At 41.9% G+C, this 22,106-nt stretch overlaps 1 protein-coding gene across 3 annotated transcripts in view; it reads left to right on the top strand.

The window, feature by feature from the left end:
• Window positions 1-22,106, top strand: part of plxna2 (plexin A2) — a 190,834-nt gene that overhangs the window by 61,999 nt on the left and 106,729 nt on the right. For all 3 annotated transcript variants that reach the window (XM_066703643.1, XM_066703642.1, XM_066703641.1), the window contains one exon: window positions 18,268-18,402. In XM_066703643.1, coding sequence (XP_066559740.1) covers window positions 18,268-18,402 — 135 coding nt within the window. The remainder of the gene's footprint in view (window positions 1-18,267; window positions 18,403-22,106) is intronic.

Genomic DNA, 22,106 nt, shown 5'->3' with positions numbered 1-22,106 from the left:
GCTGGACTGGAAACAGGTTGTAATAAAAGCCCCCGTCAGACCCCAGGTATAAATACACATTTACAGAAGGCTCATATATAGCTGTGCTCAACAGCTGCTGTAACACAGTCCAGTGGCTCTGCTGGGATACGCCGTGCAGCAGACGAACACTTGTAAGGCACTGAAACCCTGAGATTGAGTTACGGTGCGTAACGGTTCAGAGTAGGCTTTTGTTTTTTTATAATACGACACCACTTGGGATTTTCACGCACTGCATTGATCTCGAGACGGTTTCTTCTTCTTCTACACACAAACAAGAGCAGCACTATTACTGCAGACCCCGAGGTTTAAAAACCTTTTTTGGGGATTTTTTTTTTTATTATTATTTTCTATTTGCTTCATCCAGCGTTTGCAAGTGAACATAGTAACCGAACTTCCAGGAGTTTGTTGCTGAGGTGCCCTGTGGCTGAATTATTGCAGCGCTAAGGAGGAAGTTTGGAGGAATGTCTTGATTTCAATTAGGTTCAATAAAAGTAGCATTTAACTGCTGTTGCCTTTATGTTTACGCCTGAATCAAATTAGTCTATGCTTGAGCTGCTTTGATACTTTCCCAGCTTTATTCTCCTTTTGGGAGGATGTGGAAGTGGGCAGGTAGGCGGGGGTGGGGGGGTTTAGCTCTGTTTCCAATTCTGTCCGTTCTCCGCAGCTATCCTATCTGTCTCTTCACAGAAAGCAACAAATAATTCAGACAGAAACTTGCAGGATGAAACGAAGCAAAGCAAAGTTGCCAACACTATTTGTGTTAATGCCGTTAGCTAGCAGAACATCTCTACATATGCACACGGTTATAGGGGGCATATTGTTAGAGAACAAAAGGGTTTAACCAGAAAGCAGTGGTTAGGAAAATTAAGAGCAGACGGATTAGACCAATTCCATGTGAATTATTCCCCTGTCACTCTAAAGCCCCTCTCTGGGTTTGTTTTGGCCTGCAGACCCGTGTGGCCATTAGATGAGGAGGAGGAGAAGAAAAGGAGAGGGTAGAGAGGGGTTTGGGGGCAGGTTATGTTTTAAATGAAAGGAAAGGCAGTGTTTGTCAGGAAATCAGAATCCCGGAGCTGAATTTCGATCACAGATTGCTGCTCGTTTAGAAATTTAAAGCAGTTCTGATCGGCCTGTGGTTTTGCCTATGAAAAGCAGGGAATGGAAGCTGGCAACAAATACGCATATTTGCATGTAAAGGCTTCTGAATGGTTTTGTGTCTCAGCTGTTTTGAAACCCTAAAAAATGCCTACCTGTGTGAAAGACATGCACAGCATCCCACTGCAACAGCAGAGGTATAATATAAACAAGCCCTCAATCCATCATTTTTTCCCCTCGATAGCATGCTGTGAGTTTTTTCCTCCTATAGAGGTTGTTTAACAGTATTGTTTTGTTGTTTTTTTCAAAAACAATATGTGGTCTGCATATGCCAATTAACCAAGTTTTTATGACAATTTTTCCGGGAATACAAAAATAGACAACAATGAGAGCCAGTGATGGTAAATTTGAACTTAGTATGAGAGTGTGTTCAGTCTTGCAGTGAGATGGATTTTCTAATTGCATACTGTTCAAAACATGCCTGGACTAAAAAGACGGCAAAACCACCATCGCAAAACCCCATGCAACCCAGACATGACCTCACCAGCAAACGCTTTAGAGATCATGTGTTTTTAGGTGGAACTAAAACTAAAAAGAGAAGAAGAAAACAAAACCCCAAACAAACAGAGGGCACCCAGGGCGTCTTGGGAAGTGTGTTACACATCACTATCCAGGAAGAAAAGGTTGTCCGCAATTCTGCGTGCAGGAGACAATGAAAGCAGGAGTCAGGGCATGGATGGCAGGAGGCTGCTTATTTTATTTGTTAGTTATTATGCAAGGCTTTCCCTGATGCCGTGGATTGGACGGACAAGGGGCATTGTGGGTGGTGACTGGCGGGGGGGAGGTTGAGTGGTAGTGTTGGTCTGTCCCTCAATGGCGCTACCCTCACGACCACACAACCCCGCCCGCCCCCCCACCCTCGAGGGGTTGTGACAGACGAGGTTAGTGATGCCGCGTTTCCTGCTTGCTTTCTGATCCGCCGAGCACGGACCAATCAGGTGCTCAGCGGGGGCTCCCTTGCTCTGCGGCTCCTGTGCTAGAATAGTGCACACTGACGCGCGCTGACCGGCACTAATATCCTAATGGTGCTGCCCTAGATATCTGGTACAGAAGTGTCTGTCGGCAAAGCCTCGCCACAGTCATCTTTAATATCTGCAAAGGGGACGAGGGGGGGCGGCAGAAAAACAATTAGTGGCAGCTACAGGACCATGTGGGCCTCTCCTCTTATACCGTGTAGTCTGCACTGCCCACTGCTAGGGTTATTGCTCTGTGCAGCCCTCTTCATTTTCCTAGTCTCCTCCTCTCTCTCTCTTTCTCCTCTCCCTCCACCTTTTGGTCCCTCCTTCTCACCTCTCGCACTTTCTTCTCTTTCTCTTCCTCTGTGATTCCTGCTGCAGCTGCCACTTCTTCAGGTTGTGTCAGAGACCTTCGCTTTTTATTTTACTTTTCCCATAAGAAAGAATCGGGGAATCAAAGCAAATTCATGGGGTAAAGAAAAAATAGATGTAATTCGAACACAATTTGAAGGTCATCTCTGAATTAATTTGGCTGTTTTTTTGTCTAGAAAAAATAAGATAAACAGAAAATGGGTTGAATGGCAAATGAGCAGAGGTAGGATGCAAACGATAAAATGGTCCATGTGCTTCTGACCGTAAAAAAAAAAAACCACACACGGATATCTTGACTGAATCAATACTGAGTAAGAGACGTCCATGTGTCCTGTTTCATTCCCGTTGCCATCCTGTTTCAGCTGGATTTGTGCCACCAAGTAAATGGAGCAGATGAATGCCTAGGTGCTGTTCACTGCAGATTGTGTTACTGTCTTTGATTTGTAATATTCTGATACACTATTCTGTACCAGCAAATATGTCTGGGGCCTCCTTTATTGATGCGATATTAAGAATCATGTATTTTGAAGGGTGGAATGAATGACTTCACAGTAAAGCTTTGCTCAACACTGTGGGGGAAGTCTTGAGCCCAGCGTATCGGCTCTGTCTGCATCCCAGTATTGTCTGCATGACCCTAGCATTGGAACACAAGCCGCTCAACAACAGTAGCAGCACCAGGTGGGCAGCAGCAGGCTCCGTCTGTGCTGCAGTGCCACTAGTGCCCTCCGGGGGGGCTGAAGGTAGAAGTGCATTTGCCCTCGATCTCCTGAGAGTCTCCTGGTCTCTGGCACGGCGCCCTCTGACCGCTCACTCTCACGGTCTAGGAATTTCCTTCCTGCCCCAGCACTGAAGCTTGATTTCCCCTTCCAGCTTTTCTTGCTTTAAAATAGGTGATGAAAGAAATATGCGCCTGGCTCCCTGTCGGCCGCGGCTGAGCTCTGTCGTCTTTTGCAAGGGCTTCCCAGCCGTGGTGTCTCTCACCATCGGGCACGTGTGTGCAGTGGTATCCTGTAAGCCCAAATCATCGTCAGCAGCACAACTACTCGTCCTGTGATCACGGTTACTGATTCAGTGCCAGATCGGAGTGACACAAGCCCACTGAAATGGGACAGGAGCTCTGATGCCACTTGACTTGTTTTTCAATGTTGGTCCGAACAGCAGAGTGTTAAAAACATATTATAGATAGATTATGTATGTATTTATGTGACTGTATTATCAGAAATGGTTTATATATACAGCTCTGGAACAAATTGAGACCACTGCAAAATGATCAGTTTCTCTGGTTTTACTATTTATAGGTATGTGTTTGGGTAAAATGAACAATTTTGTTTTAGTCTATAAACTACTGATAACATTTCTCCCGAATTCCAAATAAGAATATGAATGGAATGGCTGCCATACATGTAGAGATGCTGATTTAAGAAAAAATTGCAGTGGTCCAGAGCTGTATTTGTGCATTTATATAGGTTTACATTTTAAAATTGGTAATTCTCTATGGCATGTATTTTGATTAATTGTTTTGCATGTCTTGTATTTATGAGACTACTAATCTTTACCACAGTTTTACAGCATTTTAGTCCAGTTTGCTGTACTGAAACCAGGGGATACCACAGGACATATACTGTACTGCAGGAGCACATTGAACTAGTGTTAGGGAAGAAAATGTAAATCTTGTTAATTTCATATATTGTCTAGTAACCCTTTTATAAATGGTTTGTGGCTGTCAGAGACTGTTTACATTGAATAGTACGGTAACATCTATAGAAAAAGCGTGGATATTTGAGTTCAGAAAGAGACATAGTGTTTTTTGTAATTATCACACTGATTCAGAAGCAATATCAATAACTGCAATTAATTATTTTTGTACTTCTATTTAACAATGTTACAGTGTGGGTGTGAAATGAATGCTCTTTGTTTTTAATTACCGATTTCACAATCCCTGCTCTACTGATCTTTAGGCTTCTATCTTCAAATGTTTTATTTTCCTTTAAAAGGTAATTGAATTCAATAGATTTGTGTGCCTGTGTGTATAAGAGTGTATGTGTGAGTGCTTGTGCGCTTTCCCCTTGTCTCTGTATTGGGAATGAACAAATAACTGTGGGCCTGATAATGTATGGCTGACATTTAATACCGTGTGCATTTGTGTCATTGTATTAGCATGCTTTATAGGGCTGTAATACTTGTTTCAGAAAAGAAAGAGAAGCATTAAATCCTGTAATAAGATTGATGCCATGCTTGAGCAGGCTCTCTTTCGAAACCTCTCATCTGTGAGCAAGCATTAGACACCGTCCCCGAGCTGGATGATGCCTGCAGAGTCGGATTCGGCAGACGAACATCTGTGAGCACACACAATAGTGCACCGACACACACGCACACACACAAATGCGTGTGCACACTTTCACCCAAGCCATTCATCCGCCCTCCCCGTAAAGAATACTGCTCATGTATTCTGCATACTTGAGCCCTTTCAAGCTTCCCAGTGTGAGGTTTCAGGACATGCATTTTGAATCATGAGTCTGTGTGCAAGGGGAAATATTCACTGTGAAAAAATATTCTGTCTCCGGGCATCTGTCTTTGTACGCTGTGCAGCAAAGCACTGCTTGCCTGAGCAGAAGATGGCACCGTTTAGTAGCTCAGCTGTAAACAAAAGATTCAAGGAGGGATTCCACCATTTGTGCTGGAAAAGCCACAAAAAAAGAAAACCAAAATGAACAAAAAGAGACAAACTTTTTACTTTCTTTAAAATCTGTAGGTTAATCCTTAATTCCTACAACAGAAATGCTCTCAATGGGGGTTAGAGCACAGCAATTGCATACCGTCTCATAGCCCATCTGCTGTATTGTCTTGTGAGTACTCACTGTTCAGAGTAAATGTAGAAGTTAAGATAAAACAAGTAATTAATTAACAGATGTTGAAATGAGTCGTTTTACTCAATTTGGCAACAATTTAGTATTTCGGAAATCAAATAATTCAGATGCTAAATACCTCTGTTTGTTTTATGTACACCTTTCTGAATAATAAAAGAGGGAAAAGCAAGTGTTATGCATATTACTAGTGCACTTCTCTTACCAGTTATAGACGCATGCACTTGTGCTCTTAACCTGCGCACCGACACCAACACCCACAGACTTGCACGATTGATCTCACAGACAGACAGACACACACACACACACACCAATGTAACTAGAGATTCCTCTGTCTCCACCGGTCAGCGGTACATTTTGGTGCCACCCAACACACACACACACACACACACACACACACACACACACACACACACACACACACACACACACACACACACACACACACACTTATCAATATCCAGGGCTGCTTTTAATTTGTAGAAGATAAATAAATAAACCAGTCACCAACAAGTTGACACCTCTGTCAGTGTAGACTCAATTTGACACCCTGGAAATGTAATGGGTTACAACTAGCCCAGTGCCAGACAATCCAGCATTCTCTGTGTTTAAAGAAACCTTTGGGTTGTCGTACAATACTGAAGCTCAGTCAGATTCCATGATTGGGTATAGCCCAGTTCACACAAACTCACCAGTTACCTTTGTAAATTAAGCATGGAAGTCTATTGTGTACCCCTGTGCACCTTACAGTACAGGGAATTGTAATGTATTTCTGTTTAAGTTTACACACTGTGTTCTGAAAAGCTTACATCCAGTCAAAAGTGCTGTGGATCTGTTTACCTTTGTGTACTGATTTAATTAAAAATGTCTCATTCTCTCAGTTCGTGCTCGTCTTAAAACTTTGGATATCCTTGGGGTTGGTGGCCACTGACAGCACATGGCATAAACCCAGCCTGTGCCAAATGACAAATGAAACCTTTCCTCTGAAGAACAATACTTAATTAATTAGATCCTCATTTGCATAGCGAGGTACATTAGAATTACCTCCTATGAATAGCCAGCCTCACAAGGTGTTGTCTGGCAGCATACATTTAGATTTAATAAAATAAAAAACGTATTTCAGGGAACTAAAAAGCGGCTTTGTACTTTTTGACTGATGTGATTTAAGAATCGCAAGTCCTATGAAAAAAGAACAGTCTCTGTGCAATGTAGTATTTGTCTTTTAAGTTATGCCCTAAAGATGTGTTTTTTCTGTGTAAATCTGGAGGATGATTTGAATGTAGAAAATAGATGTTAAACTCAGAACTCCCAATGCTCAGTTTATTTCCCCTTCTGTCTTTTTTCGTTGTATTATTTGATCTAAAGTTCTAAGTGGTCAGTTAAAGTCTGTGTTTGAAAAAATGTCGGTTCTTTCACAGAATAAACTCAGTTATTTTTCCAATTAGCTTTTGTCTGACTACAAACAGGAAGATGAGAAGGAAAGCGGCAGTACTGAAACACGCTTGTCTGACGTTAATATTCCAGACTGCCATTCTCATCCAGCCTTACTATATATGTATATTATATACTAAATACATTTACAATACACGCCTGTTTGCTATATATTTAATAAGTTCACCTTTGATATGTCATCAGCTTTTTGACTGATCGGAGCAAATCCACTCAACCTGGTAACAAACCATTAATATCCGGTCGCTTCTGTAGGTTTATGTAAGTGCTGAAATGGATCAAACTACTATGCTGCGCGTCCGTTTAATTCTCCAGTTGTATTTAAATTTTATTTACTTTTGGTGTGTGCAGAACGCATGCAGATCGATCCAGCCCAGGGTCTCCTGTTACCCTCCATTAACACCGCGGGCCACTCGAGGACTGAGATCTAAGGACTCCGTGACTGGACTGAGATGAGTTTGGCACTCTGGTAATGCAGAGAGTATTGATTTCCGTTGCTCCTAATGAGCCCCTCCACACTCACGCCCTGCGCCGGCCAAGCGATGGGAGGGAGAGTGAAAGAGAGGCGGGGTGTTTGTGAAAAGGACAGACAGGTGTTCGCAGCTCCTTCTGGGACTTTGATTTTGTGATGGTGTCGTCCCCAACGGTTGGGATTCCAGGTCATAAAATCTCAAAAGGTTGCATTCTGATGCAGTTTTTATGGTAGGAATGTGTCTTGGCTTCAGAAAAAGCAGTTGTTAAAGCTGAGGAGGAGCGGAGGAAGAAAAAAAAGAATAGCAGGTGGCATAGGTTTCTTTTCTTATTCCAACTGTATGGCTAAATCTTCGAAATAGGGGGAAAGGAACAGGGAAGTGGTTGGAATGCACCCATTCTTGGCAGTCTGTCGCGCACCATTGTCTGACCCTACAGCTACTGGCCAAGTCTCCTTTTCCAGTTCCTCAGGCTGCTGCAGAGACAATGGGCCTATAACAGGCTTGGTTTCAGTGCCAGGGACTGGGGGACATACAGACAGGAGCAGCCTGCAGAGGAATGTAGGCCAAGTCGGCAAGGTTAATTCCCTCGATCTCCTTCTGTGATTACCGCTGGATCTTTGACTCTGTAATCCCTCCGTATTGACGGACACTAAGGGGAATTCAAGATTATCTTGAAATTAGTTTCTATTCTGTTTTTTTTTTCCCCCCTCTCTCTCCGAATAGAAATGTGACCCTGGTGTTCTTGTATTTGCGGTTCCGTAGACGGTTTGCTACTGTGCCCCTCTGACTAGGTGGCTATCTATGGTTTTGTTTTGTTTGACCTGGTAAATCCTTATCTGTCAGCATGTGGCCTGAATGTAATTAGCTTTTCATGTTCTTTTCCTCCCTGTAGCACTGTAATCAAAAGCTGTTGTACAGTAACTTGACAGTAGAGAGAACAAGGATTTTATTTTTATTTTAAAATGATCGTTATGAAAACTCTAGCCTTGTGTATGGCAACAATAGTTGAGAAGGATTTTTCATACGCAGATGGTATACATTTGTTTTTATTTGTCCAGTGACCTCCTGCTGTAGTCCCCAGTATTGGACCCAAGCACAAAACCCAGAATCTGGGAGCCCACATCATTCTTGCAGGCCATTATGATTTGTCTTCACCATTAGGTTAAAATGTCTTTACCATGTGGGTCAAGTGCACTTGCAGTACAAAGTTAATTATCCCATCCATCGTTGCTCTTGTGATTGGTTTAAAGGTAGACGTGAAAACTTTTCATGGCATTGCACCACTTAAAAATAAAATAAGAACTCAGCAGATGAAAACCTAATTAAATAGGAAAGCCTATATGTGTTCTTTATTGAGTGTGTGCTGTCAATAGGGTTTTTGTGTGCTGTAATGGACTGTGCACTTGTGGAGTTTGTCTCCATTGTGTGGATTTGTGGGAGAGGTGCCAGGTCTGCAGGGCATTGTTTCCTGTGATTATCTTTGGAACGGGCCATTAAATATTTACAGCTAGAGTCGTGTGCCTCCAGCGGGCAACTCTTCAGGTGCAGGAGAACGGCACCTTCTGCTGCTTGCAATTCCTCACTGCTCACCCCCGCCTTCACTCCAGAGTTTCCAAGAAAAAGCAGGACAAGTGATCGTTTATCCTTGACATGCCGCCTGGCCGCTGTTTCTTGATTGGCATGCTCCAGCTCTTTGCCCAAAAGCGTGTTGACTGTCTCTGATGCCCTTGGCTTGATCTGCAGTAGGTACGGTGTAAGTTTCCTGTCTGGGTTCAGCAGGCAGAATAGGCAATAGGATGTATGAAATGAACAAAGAGATTTTTAAAATATATATGTATATATTATTATTTTTTTTGTTATATGCCTTTATGGTTTATCTTGTTTGTTCTTGTGGTTGATTTGAATGAAGGTTTACTACATGGACACGTTTTTTATTCTAGTGTGGTTTGCAGTGTAACTTTCTCTCTCTCAGCCCCAATCCTTCCTTTAATCTTATCAAGATCCGGTAACAGTCAAAACAATTTCTGGCCCCCATCCCCCTTCACCACACCTTACTGAGCGAGAGAAGGCCTCTAGTGTTTATTAAAGACAGCCTGAAATTGTGAGTTTCTTTATCATCATTAAAAGTATAATGCATAAACAGAAAAAAAAAGTTAGTCCTGGTTTGAATTAGCCAAAACATAACTCTTTAACTCATTCCTTACAAAGCTTGATTTACTACCTTATCATTGTTAATATTGTAAAATCTGTGGTAAAAGGCAAAGTTCAGTGTTACCCCCTCCCGTCCCCCCATGGCTCTCTGAACTCACTTGGACGCTATCCATCCAATTGGCTCGGTTTCAGCTTTTTAATGTAGTTCTAAATATAGCAGGCGCATTGTGCTGCTAGACTGGATGTGGGTGTTTTGGTTAATTAGGGTTATTCCTGGTCTGATTTCTTTGCTATTCCTAATCCCTGGCTCTGGTTTCTATTAAAGAGAACAGCTGACAAGATCTCAGTGGGTTTCGGTGGAAGCCTTTGTACAGGTCGACGTTAACGCTTTCTTTTCTGAGTGTGAGGAGCCGATGGAGGCAGGCTCACAGGATTTGGTCTCACCGAGGAGAGGGTGTTGCCCAGGAGAGCGCATGTCGAACACTTGGATATGCATCAGTAGATTTTATCCTGCATCTCATTGTAATTTTTAATCCACACATCTGTAGCCGGGAGAATTTATACACACCCGGTCATGTCTAAATATAGTAGTGGGAAATGCAGTCTTATTATTAGTAGTTGAGCCTGTTGTGCCACACATTATCTCGGTCAGAAATTAATAAAAATCAGTTGCTTATTGGCTACTTTTTCCGGAGATGCATGCTGCTATTACTTTCACACAGGTTTTGATTCTGTATACAAGAGGGTCCTACTTTGTTCGGGTGATGCGTTACTGAAAAACAGCATTTGAAGTAATTCCACATGTATTAAATCTAGTTTTCCCAAAGACAAAACAATAGATTGGCACAGAAAAGGCTTTCCCCCCAAATTTTCCAATGCTCCATAAACGTATAATTATTTATAAGCAAAGTGCCAAGAAAACTATTTTAAAATGGAATAAATAAATAGAACATACATTTAATATTTTGTACTCACCTGGAAAGTGAAGTTTGTCTACTTCAGCAAAGAGGTTGGGTGGGGGAAGAGGAAATTAATGAGAGATGGAGGGGGGCTCGAATCACGTGGCTGGGAGTCTTGAGTCGATGAGTCAGCGAGTCAGGTGAGGTGACTGAGTTTCAATTTAGAAAGCAATTTCTTTCCCAATTTCTGGGACCCTCTTATGTTTGTTCCCAGGAGGAAAAAGAGTTAAAATTCTCCAGTTACTGACTGCATTTATAAGTTATTATTTGTATCCTGGGAGCTGAGTGTGCTCTCAAAGAAGGGGTTAATGTAGAAAAGAAAGGGAAAATCAATACATTTCTAGGAGCCCTACAAGAGTTAAGATGCAATCGCTTTAAATTGACAATGGCTAGCATTAGTCCACGACTAGCCCAGTGCCATAACATTAAGAAAGTGCTGCTGTAAAGAGCTTGGTCAATAAAATATTACACATCCCTGTTAGAACACAAGGTGGAAAAACTTACTTTCATCATTTACGATGGGATTGTCGTAAAACTATGAAGCTCTTTGAGTTTCTCATCATTTTTATTTCCTTTTAGAGAAAATTGCAGAACTGTACCTCCATGTCTGAAGGCATTTTCATTTTGAATTTGACTTTGTTGGTTGTGTTGCCAGGGAGGGGGGGCTACCGTAACTGGTGTCACAGGAAGCTACTCGCATGGAGAGCTTGGCGTCTGTAAACAGTTAAAAGAGGGTTCTGTGTTCTAGTGTGGAATTAGAAGTGACAAGTTGAAAATAGAACACAATGGCCTCCAGGTAACCGCTTTAATTAGAGATCTGGGATTTTAATTGAATGTGCATGCTAGGTTCAGAGACGGCAGGAGTAAAGGGGACGGTCTCTATCTGAATCCTGAGGTAGAAGTTGGTATTCACAGGAAAATACGTACAAAAATATTTATTTCTCTATTTTTTGGGCAGTTGGAAGAAAAAGCTGTATTGAACATCCCTATCTCAATGCCCCTATCCTTTTCCACTTCATTAAAATACAACACACTGACAGCACTGAACCTTGTGCTGCTTGCCTCCAGTCTGACTGTTGTAATACCTTATAATACAGTCCAAACCTTGCCAAACGTTAAATACACTTCTGGTAGTTTCAGAGGTCTGCCAAACTTAGCTAGAAACAAAACCAAAGTAATTAATTCTTGCCTGGGCATTTTGTACCTAAGACCCCAAAAGTATCTTATAGCTCTTTGTACTCAGACTGCTGATGTTATGAGTTTGAATGAGCTTAGGTCAATCAGACACTTCCTGCTATGTTGCCATCGCTGAAGGAGTGAATTTTTGTGTGACCTACAGCCTGCTACAAAATATATGGGCAGGATGAAGAAAATGGCTTGCACGGTGCTGCAGGCAAGTATGACACATCAAACACATTTGTGGACACAGCTGATGCAGACTGAGCACAGTCATTCTCGGCAGGAAACGCTGTGATGATGATAGCGTCAGTTTCGGAGAGAACTCCTCAAACTTTGGTGGAGGTCCATTAGGAAAGAGCCTGACTCGAAAAAAAAAAAAAAAAAAAACGAACACAATGGCAGAATGACAGGTTGAAAGTAAGAGAAAATGAGTGCAGACCAACTTTGGAGGAACATACTGTCCTTTTCTTAACAGTTAAATTGATCCATGGGTGTTCAGTTAGGAAGCAGAAACAAAATGCCATCATTACCAGCCATGGATTTTGGCAGAGGGGCTGCGTTGCTTCTCCCTGCCTCAGCAGTGATGAATTTTCTACCTCGGTGACACGATTATCCGAGAGCTGAAGCCTGGCGCAGACTGACCCTGAAGCGTGTGCTTTTTCACTCTGCGCAAGGCCTGCTCGGCTCTCTGTGTTTTCAGAGGGTCTTTATTTATCTGCAGCTTGTACCTCATCTATCTTTGAAAAGGGGGGTTTGATGGAGCCATCACGGCCTCCCCAGAACTGGTCTGTTCGCTTGAGGCTTTTTCATTTCCAGTAGAAACCCTGTCAAACCTCAGATGCTATGCATGTATGCCAGGCCTCCCAGTCTTCTGCTTTGTGAGACATGCCGAGTTAAAAAAAAAATGCACATCATTACTTCCAATTGAAATCTCAGTTTTTCTTTTGTGGGCATAGATTGAGTCTATCCATCAAATCCTCAAATGCATAGGACAGCATGCTGTAGCTCTATTGCAGTGAACAAATGGCAGGAATGTGAGTACATGTGGACAACCTATAACGTATAGCAGGGCACACTTGTGTACATCAGAGATTTAATCCCCCTCGGGACATAATGAAGCCTTCAGCAATATCATTTCCTTATTCGCCGCACCAAGATTTTCCTGGATGCATTTTAAACTTGACCTCAACCAGTTCTCACATGAAGATCACTGCTGATGTGTTGTGACAGGGGCTATAAATGAAAGCATCTGCTTTCATGGCAGCTAATCCAGTCTTCGGATCAGTAAGATAAAAGACGAGGATTGAGTGAATATCGCTAGAACATTGAACACCGTTAAAATGGATTATTGCAGATTGAAGATAGAGGAGGCCAGATTACTCTGTCAATCCTAGGAGGTTTCTAGGCCATTTGAACGGGCTGTATATCCAGTGGCTATCATGTTGGCACATTCCGCATTGTTGCTAAGACTGAACAGGCCCTCAGCCCAACACTGAATGCTGGTCTATGTATCAGTGTGTGAGAGCAGATTTCTTCCTCTGTGCTGCTTAGATTGAACAGCTTGTTTTGCAGTTTGATCGGTGTTTGAATTCCCGCTGCAATCTTTCTCCATCCCCAGTAAATCGGATTAGCATGGCACGTCTGCCACCAGGGTCAAAGGTCACCTCTCCCCGATGCTCCTTTGGTCTTGGCAGAAAATCGTCCTGCATGCTATTGATTTTGTAAAACCTCACCCACAGATACAACTGTTTTAATTTTAGCAATTGCATAACAATACTGAGTTTGATTCAATGCCATTGAAGCTGTTTATATTTAATAATAAATGTTAATAATACATTAAAATAATAATAATACATTTTTAATGTTAAAGAAACAAATACTTACATAGATAAATACATGGTCAAATTTAACAGCCTTTTTGTTTTCCCTTTTAAGGTTTATCCACATGTTTTACATCTTGTTAAACTTTGCTTGGTTAGTATAATGTTGTGAGTTTGCATAGATGAGAGAGAAAACTAAAAGCAAATATCTCCCTCTGTAGGCCTAAGAAAATTGTGTGACTGTAAATCCTGTACAATTAGGGATGAATAAAATGCATCCCTCAGAAAATCACATGAAACATTTTATAGACAGTTTTGTTGGTTTCATCCCTAGCTTTAAGTAGCAACATCCCAGGGATACATAATCAACCATTTACATATTTACTCAACTATTTTACTTTAACTATTACTTTAAGCTTTTTCAAATCCTCCTCCAATAAATGAACACCAATTATATACCTCAGATATTCACACACAACATGGTTTTATGTGCATGGACATGGAGAGAGAACATTGTAGCTGTAGCTTACTAGGAACCATCCTTCCTGTCCTCCCCCTTTGTAGTGGTACCTCATATCTACTGCTGTTTCTTTCATTGAACCTCCGCCTCAAAGACACCCAGAACCTGAGCTTCCACAGCTCCTGCAAATGAGATGATCAGGTGACCCAACCTGGACTATCAGGCTGTCCCTCTGGAATGGCATCAAGCCAACACACTCGCTGAGTTGCACACTCCTTCACGCACTCAACTGTTCACTTTCTCACTCTCTCAACTGGCGTCTCACTCACTCACTTCCTGTTCTAGGGCACATCCTCTCGGTCAGAAGATGAATAATCCCAGCCAAGCCAGCTGTGAACAGAGGGCACCACAGTGGCACATCAGTCACTTCTGCCCCCGTTTCCAGCTGAAATGTCTTGCCGCTTATTTGGGTTCATTCTCTGAAATAGAAGGCACCCAGTCGAAAAATGTGAAGGGCATTTAATACATTCCATACATATCTGAGGACTGGCCTTGATGCTGCTGCATCCTTGGGCTGATTTTATTTCAAGTTTGCTATAATATTTGCCCTTGGCGTTTTTACACAACGACACAACATACTTCAAAAGAGGTCAACTTCCCTTGTGTTTTTTCTTCTTGTTCCCCAGCAGGTTTTGTTTGACTTTTTGAATGTTTTTGGTTAATTGAACAAAAGCATTTTCAGAAACAATTATCAAGAAATAGGCCTTTGAAGTAAATAAAAAAGAACTGCCACAAGGATCTACTTTCATTTCTGCTTGAGAAACACCATCCAGTTTGCTCAAGACAACATTCCTTAATATTATGTTTTGTTGATATATTTTAATGATGACATTTGATGATAAATAAATAAATGAAATATTTTTAAATGTTTAAGTATTTGAGCTGCTTTGTCCTAGATTAGTTGTAGCAACAACTTTTCTCCCCCCTCTTCAAATAATTCTGTAAATTACACAGCACGTTTTGAGGGAAATTGTCCTTGGTTAACAAATGATACTGCATGCATTCTTCATGACATCATCGAAACATCAAATCTGTCTTGTTAATAATTTATTGATTGATTGATTGATTTATTTATTTAGAAAAGAGATGCACCAGATTTTGCATATTCAACTATAAACACTCTTACTATGTGTAATCTCTCCACTACAGCAGTAAAACGATGTAAAAAAGCAAAGTGCTGGCCCTCCCCCCTGCGTGTCGGGGGCTGTGATTGGCCCTGTGTCTCAGTGCAGGGGGTTGTTAAAGATCAGTGTTATCTGCAGGCTTCAGATTTGTGTCGTTTAATGGAGGAGCTTGGTGTGTGGATTCTCTGGGGGACAAACAAACCGTTGCAACATTTCCCCTGATTGGATGAATAATTTAGGGTCAGTGGAACCAAAAGGGTTTAAATCTTAGTGAGGCAGAGGTGAGGCTAGCTTCAGCTGGGTCCTCAATGGGAGTCCTTTGCTTGGCATGTGTATGGAGGGCGAAGAGGTGCGCTTTATTTTGAAAATGCCCCTCCAGTACAACAACTAAACCTTTTCTGTGAATTACCAGTGCCCACCACCTTTAAAAATTAGTATGAGCATGTTGTATGTCATGTTTAGGGAAAAAACTGAGATTAAAAAATTAATAATAATACACCTAATAGAGGCAAGATATGGGAAAAAAGGCTTGCTTTGAATTTTATTACCTGCGGTTCAGTATTTATGTTGCTTTCCAGATTTCATTGTACATAGTTGATCATTAAGTTTGTATATCGTTTCTTCTCTGTTAATGAATGTCTTGATATTTAAAGCAAGTCCTGCTTAGAATGCCTCCAGTTTCCATTTTTGATGACGGGGATATATCTTGTAAAAGCATCCCTTTACTCTGTAATCTTGAAATAGTAGAATGATAAACCCAGCTCTTCTTGTTGATACAGTAGAGACGGTATATTGTACTTTGAAAACACAGTGTTTCTATTCTGCATGCATTTTTATACGGGCTTTACACACAAACTATATGGACTGCTTAAAAGGCTTTGCTTTGTCCAGTAATCCACATTTCTCAAGCTCCATTGAGTCTGGGTGCAGTAGGCCACATTGGGGAAAATTAACTAGAAGATGCATCCGCAGTTCTTCATAAGAGCTGTGAGTTACTGGAGTGTTAACACTATAGGAGGAATGTTTAAAAATAGGTCTCTTAATGCTTTTATAGTGTCAAACATGGACACAGCAAGCACCAATAAAGTAGTTTAAGACACACTGAGGATTTTTTTAATTAAATAGTAAAAAAAAAAAAATGGAAGGTTCAGTACTCCTGTGTATTGGAGCCTCTACTGTAAGTCAAACCCCATTTGTTTTAAAACTGAAATCTTCAGCTGCAGCCTGAACAGTGATTGATACAAAGTGCTCAGGAGGCAGTGCTGTAAGAAAGGAATACAGGCCCTCGCTCCTTCGCAGAGCCTGCAGCCAAATAGCTGCTACCCTGACAAACAGTCACGGCCCGGCCTGCAGTTTAGTTTATGACAAGCTCCCCCATAGTAGCCCTGCATGCACTTTTCTTTAATTCAAAAGCCAGCTGGGTCTGTAATGGCTGTTTAATGGGCCTCGCTGCTAATGTAGATTCCATTATCTGGCGCGGGTGCGATATAGAGAGAAAAAAAGGGAAAGGTGATTTTTTTTTTTTTATCCTTGTGTATGTTAGCCTCTTTGTATGGCTAAATTAACCATATAGGGATTGGCACCGGACATTGCAGCTTACTGGGAAGACGTTACAAGCCAGTGCACTCGTCCAAAGGAGAGGGTTTAAGGGTGGCTTTTTAACCTTCCCAGGGTCATCGCCAAAGACAATAATCAGAGCGCTGGGCTGCGAAGGCCCCTCGTGCAGGGGGCAAGGGGAGGCGGGAGGCGGGAGCTCTTTAAACACTCTCTGGGGGTCCTAGCAGAGTGTGTGTGTTTTTATTTTAAGAATCAGGGCGGTCTTGTATTAGGTTAATGACTTAACCAGAAGAGCCCTGGCAGTTTATTGGAAAAAACTTAACTGGGTAATAATCCCATGTGAAGTGCCTGAACTGGAGTTTGTGAACATCACGGCATAGACAGAGCTCTCTGAGGGGCTTTATACAATCGGGCCTGGGTTGAGTTTTGAATCTGAATGCATAATTTGTAAGCATCTGGTTAACATGTTTTTTGAATACATCACATGTGATTACGTTTCACGTCAGGCTACGGCAGTGTCATTAATTTACTCGACTGTTCTTAGATATTCTGTTTTAAAAGTTCAGTGGCCATCTGGGTGTTTTGACAGGGCTGTTTTGCTCTAGACAATTAAGCAGCGCCACAGACATCTTCTATAGTATCAGCTGCTTGTACATCATTTATTGTCTGTTTAATGTAGACTACAGCTGGGGACGTCGGTTTGAATCCTTACACTTTTGTTCTGGAGGATCTTGGGTTTCCCCTTTTCATGCAGACAGACATGTGACCTCGAATCAACCCCGGTGCTGCATTAATGACCCTGAGGTGCTTTGTTTCAGTGCTGCCTTGTAGAGTCGAGTGGGCCAGTTGAGGAGTAGAGGAGGTTGGGGCGTTTGTGCGATGGTTTGGTCGACAACTCCTCCCTGGTAACCCACCACTCTTGAAATTAAATTACATCAGAAAAGAGAGAGAAAGACAGGAGGGGGGATAAAAAAACCTAAATGAAATCAGAGTGACTTCTGCTAGAACAGATTAAAATAAATTGAGTAATCGCAAACTAATTAGGGTGGCAATAACTGACGCACAAGCTAATGAGGAGTAACTAAATCAAAGTGCATAACGAGACACTGGCAGACAGGGCTGCTTGGGAGCTGTTTTTTAACAAACCAAAAGGTATTTTAACTCCACTACCGGGTGAGGAGTCGAGCTTCTACACAAATTTAATTGTATTGAAGTCTTATATAAATTCATCCAACATAGCTTGAAAATATTGTGTTTTTGTTTTGTCCTGGGGGCTGAAGCTTGTTATCATATCAAACCTTAATCACTGTAAAGGAGCTTCACAACAAAATGGCATCTAGGCCTCATCCATAAGACACTGGACAAGGGATCTGTTTCTCTTTATTTAAGCTGTTAGGGTTTAAACTATGATTAAAAAGAGAGAAAATCTACCTGTTCACAGAATAACTTGAGGGACAAATAAGACAAACAAAAGAAACAACAGAATAGGACATTTATGTTTGCATTGTAACAAAATTACCCTTTGTAAATAAATAAATACATCTTCCCTAAATCATGCGGATTTGCTGCTAGCAAGCAAATGAAGATGGGCTGAATCGTGTGGTTTGATTCTAGCAGTATGACCGCATTGAAGCTAACCTGGGCATGCCTCTGTCTCTGTCTCACAGATCCGTGTGGACGGTCCACCTCATGGGGGTGTGCAGTATGAGACGGTGGCCGTGATCAAGGACGGGAGCCCCATCCTGCGAGACATGGCCTTCTCCCTGGATGGAAACTACCTCTATGTCATGTCAGAGAGACAGGTGGGTGTAAAGACAACTGCTGTCCTTTTCCAGGTCTCACACACACACACAGACACACACAGGCACACACGCACATCCATACAGGTTGAATTGTTAATGCAAGGCAGTAATTTAGTCAACTACACAATAAACTAAAATATGCCTGCTTTTGATTTGTCCAGATACTGCTGTGTTGCCGACTGCTCCTTTTAAGGCCTGATGTTGTGCAACATACATATCATTACATGCTCATTGTAATATGGCAGGACAGGTACTGACTAAATACAAGTTTCTTCTCTAATTTTGCTGTGGTTATCAGTGGATACAGCAACGTTCCTGGGAATGGAAAGCACTGTAGCTCCATGTACAACTGTCTAAAAAGTGTCCTCTCACAGCAGGGCTCCTTGTGTGATGTGACAAGTGACAGAGAAAGGGAGGCAGGCTGGGAGGAAAGTGAGGCCTAAAGTAAAGATAGACCGACAGGAAGAGAGAGATCGAGAGAGAGAGAGAGAAATGGGGACAGAGAGAAGGGGTTGACGGGGACAGTCATCATAACGGAGGAGAAAGGGAGAGAGGAGACAGACAGCTGACCTAAGATGTTGGGGGAACAGTACAGGGATTGGACCATTTGTGAGCGGTGCTGACAGCCATTACTGCATCGTTGTGCTGTACTTTGGCTTTACCTGTGTGAACACTCTCTGGTTTGTCTACAGTCGAGATTGAAAGAAAACCTGTGCTGACTAAGGCCAGTCTCCATCTCTCTCTCTCTAATGAGACGGCTGTGGGGAGCAGGCGTGGGCCCTGGAGGCCAGAGCTGAAATTTGTCCCCGTGAAGTGATAAATGAGGGTCTCCCCTTTACAAAGCCCGGGGGCGCCCGTACTCCACGCTGTTGGGGTCGCGGGGGTTGACAGTTGACGGATTTGGGGTATCCATGTAAGTCCGGGAGGGGAGAGGGTTGGTTCATAGATCTCCTTGACGTCCTGCTCGCCTGAGACGGGACGCCTCCCTCTGGCAAGCTCTTGTCACTCCTCCAGAGACTCGGCAGAGGGGAAATGCTGAGCACCGATGTTGCGTTTGATTAATTTTGTCAGCTAAAATAACAGAATATCACTTCTCCACTCTCCCTACAAGGTGTTTTCTTCGCTGCTGTGTGGATCTGACACAGGCTGAGTTTCCTTGCTTTTGACAGCTTCTTGTTTTTCCATGCTACTTCCATTCCAGTGCCGTAGCAAAGAGTGGCGGTACCAACCAGCAAGGGCTAATTGGGGTCCTTGCGAGTGCGCAGAAAGCCTTATTCCCAGCATTGCAGCTTTGGGGAGTAGCTGTGCATCTTTGCAGTGGTATTTGTGGAAGGAGGAGCAGGAAGGTCTTGTGCAGAACAAGCTGCCAAGGCTGTTGACACCAAATGACCTTAGAAACTGCGGGTCAGACATTTGAAGATCTCCTTGTAGCTCCATTGTAGGAACTTTTACTTCCAGGACTGCCTTGTATTCTTGCGCTTATGCATTATTTGGTGTTGACCCGCAATAACATATTTACACAGCCGAGACTCAGAAAGCCATCAGCACACAGTTAACATAGTTTTCTGTTTTGACGGCTTTTATTTAGATGTGTTGTGACAGATGTAAATTAACTCAGGAGTGTTAAGAAAGACCAGTTGTTCAGTTCAGTTTTTCATACCTGCAATGCTATGCTGTGATGCAGGAAAAAAAAAAAAAACTAAATTCAGTTACTTATGAATCCATGCCACCATCCTTTTCCATGGTGGTTAATGCCTTTTTTGTTTTTTTTTACTGTGGTGTGTCCCTCTGTATAAACCATTAATAATTACGATGTAGCTGCTTTTATTAACATTAATATTTATAAGGTCTGTCTTATGCTTTGCCTCCAGGCACTTCACAAATCTCGTGGACTGCGATAAACACATCGCATCTCAATCTAATCATTACAGAACGTGTTAGACAAGGCTCTGGCACAGTGAAACGTCAGTGTATAATGGGATTATAATTCAGTATCGCCGAAAAGCTCACCGTGGCTCTTTCTCTTCTGTTTAAACTGCAACAACGCTTTGTAACTGCAGTGTAATGGAAGAAAAGGGAATGGATTAGGGAAACCAGGTCCCCTTTGCTTTTATCTCCATTGCATCTACAAACAAAAAAGGTTTTGACGCACTCATGGTTTTATGGTGCTTCCATACTAGATTTGTCTGCATTTAGGCATGAAGTCAACAAACATCAATAGTTTAAGGCTCTTCAAGAGAATGATTGATTCACGTAAGCATGTATTCTCATTTTTAAAGATTTTTCTAAATCTACAATGGGGCAGGTAACTCCTGTACATCAAAATACATTTCTAAATCACAGAGGGAAATTAGATTTCTGAATAAAGCTTTCTATCACAAATCTCCATGTTGCACATCACATCTGTTCAATTTATGAGTGCTTGGAAGGCAGACCGAACCAAATCCTATTTTTCCTAACACCTGCTAATTTGCTCCTATCATTCTTCAGGCTTACCTGTCTATTTTGACTTTTATAAGACTGAAAGCCTGTAAGAGATTGACATGTTTTATTTGGCTTCCAAAGAACATCTTTACAGAAACCACATTAGGAATCTGCTTAGAGCTGGGCTTCAACCAATCCTCTCACAACTGGAAAGCCAGATGCAAGAGAAAGCCACTCAATTTGTCTCTTTAACATTTTAATTGGGAGGTTTTTTAGTTTCCCCCCAGTAGCTGGATAATTGTGCCTTCTTTCCTCCCAACCCCACCTGAAATTTCAATTACCACACTCTTGAATTAAAAACGAAGGGATTAATTAAGGCAGATTGCATGGATCCCTTAATTTGCAGGCAGGGCCAGGGATCGGAATTTAGGAGCTGAACAAAGGGAAAATCACGGCGAATTAAGAAAATAGCAAGGATGGATTTGGCTTCAATTGTGCATCCTTCTTTGAATAACAATGAGGCGCTCTCGTGGTAAATCTTTCACAGAACATGCAGGGTTACTACAAGGAGGATGTGCGGAGGAAAAAGCTGATCTCAAAGAAATGATATATAAATGTTTTTTGTTTTTGTTTCTTTTCGCATTTGTTATTGCCGGCTGCGACAGGCTTTAGTGTTTAGCAGTTGTTGTTTTTTTAACCTGGTCAAGGCTCATTGTGACTGTGGTCATGATAAGTAAAGCTGTAAAAGTGTAAGCGGTCACGGTTGTAGCCTGTCAAAAAGAGAAGGGCTGGCCGCAGGAAGTTGTGAGGTTTTGTTATGGTGTCTAGGAGTGTGAGTTGACCATGTGTTCACAGTACTGCCAACATTGGGTAAGTTACTTCGGGTCAGAACTGATGTCAAAATCAAAGTAACGCCAATATGGAGAAAGCAACACGGAGACTGGTTTTCTGGTTGAAATAATCAAGTGAATCAAAAAATATCAAATTCCAATGTATTATCCTACAGGCAGATTCACAAGATTCACTAACAGATTCACTAACACTCCTGTTATCAGGCCTAGTCAATCTTGTTTAAAAATAACTATTAGTATGATTTATTTTTTGTAATCACCCTTACCCATGGTGTTTTAACAACTTTCAAGAAGCTGAATACAAAGGCAAGCAAATATATACAATTTTACTCCTGATTAGAGTAAAATGAACTACGGCCAAGCACAAAATACAGTGCAGTTCAAGTAAGAACAGAAATATAGCAATAATGCTATATGCAAAGAAGTCAA

The sequence above is a fragment of the Amia ocellicauda genome, chromosome 5, assembly GCF_036373705.1.
Source record: "Amia ocellicauda isolate fAmiCal2 chromosome 5, fAmiCal2.hap1, whole genome shotgun sequence".
NCBI lineage: Eukaryota > Metazoa > Chordata > Actinopteri > Amiiformes > Amiidae > Amia > Amia ocellicauda.
The sequence above is the reverse complement of the archived record's forward strand: the minus strand, read 5'-3'. Positions and strand labels throughout refer to the sequence as shown.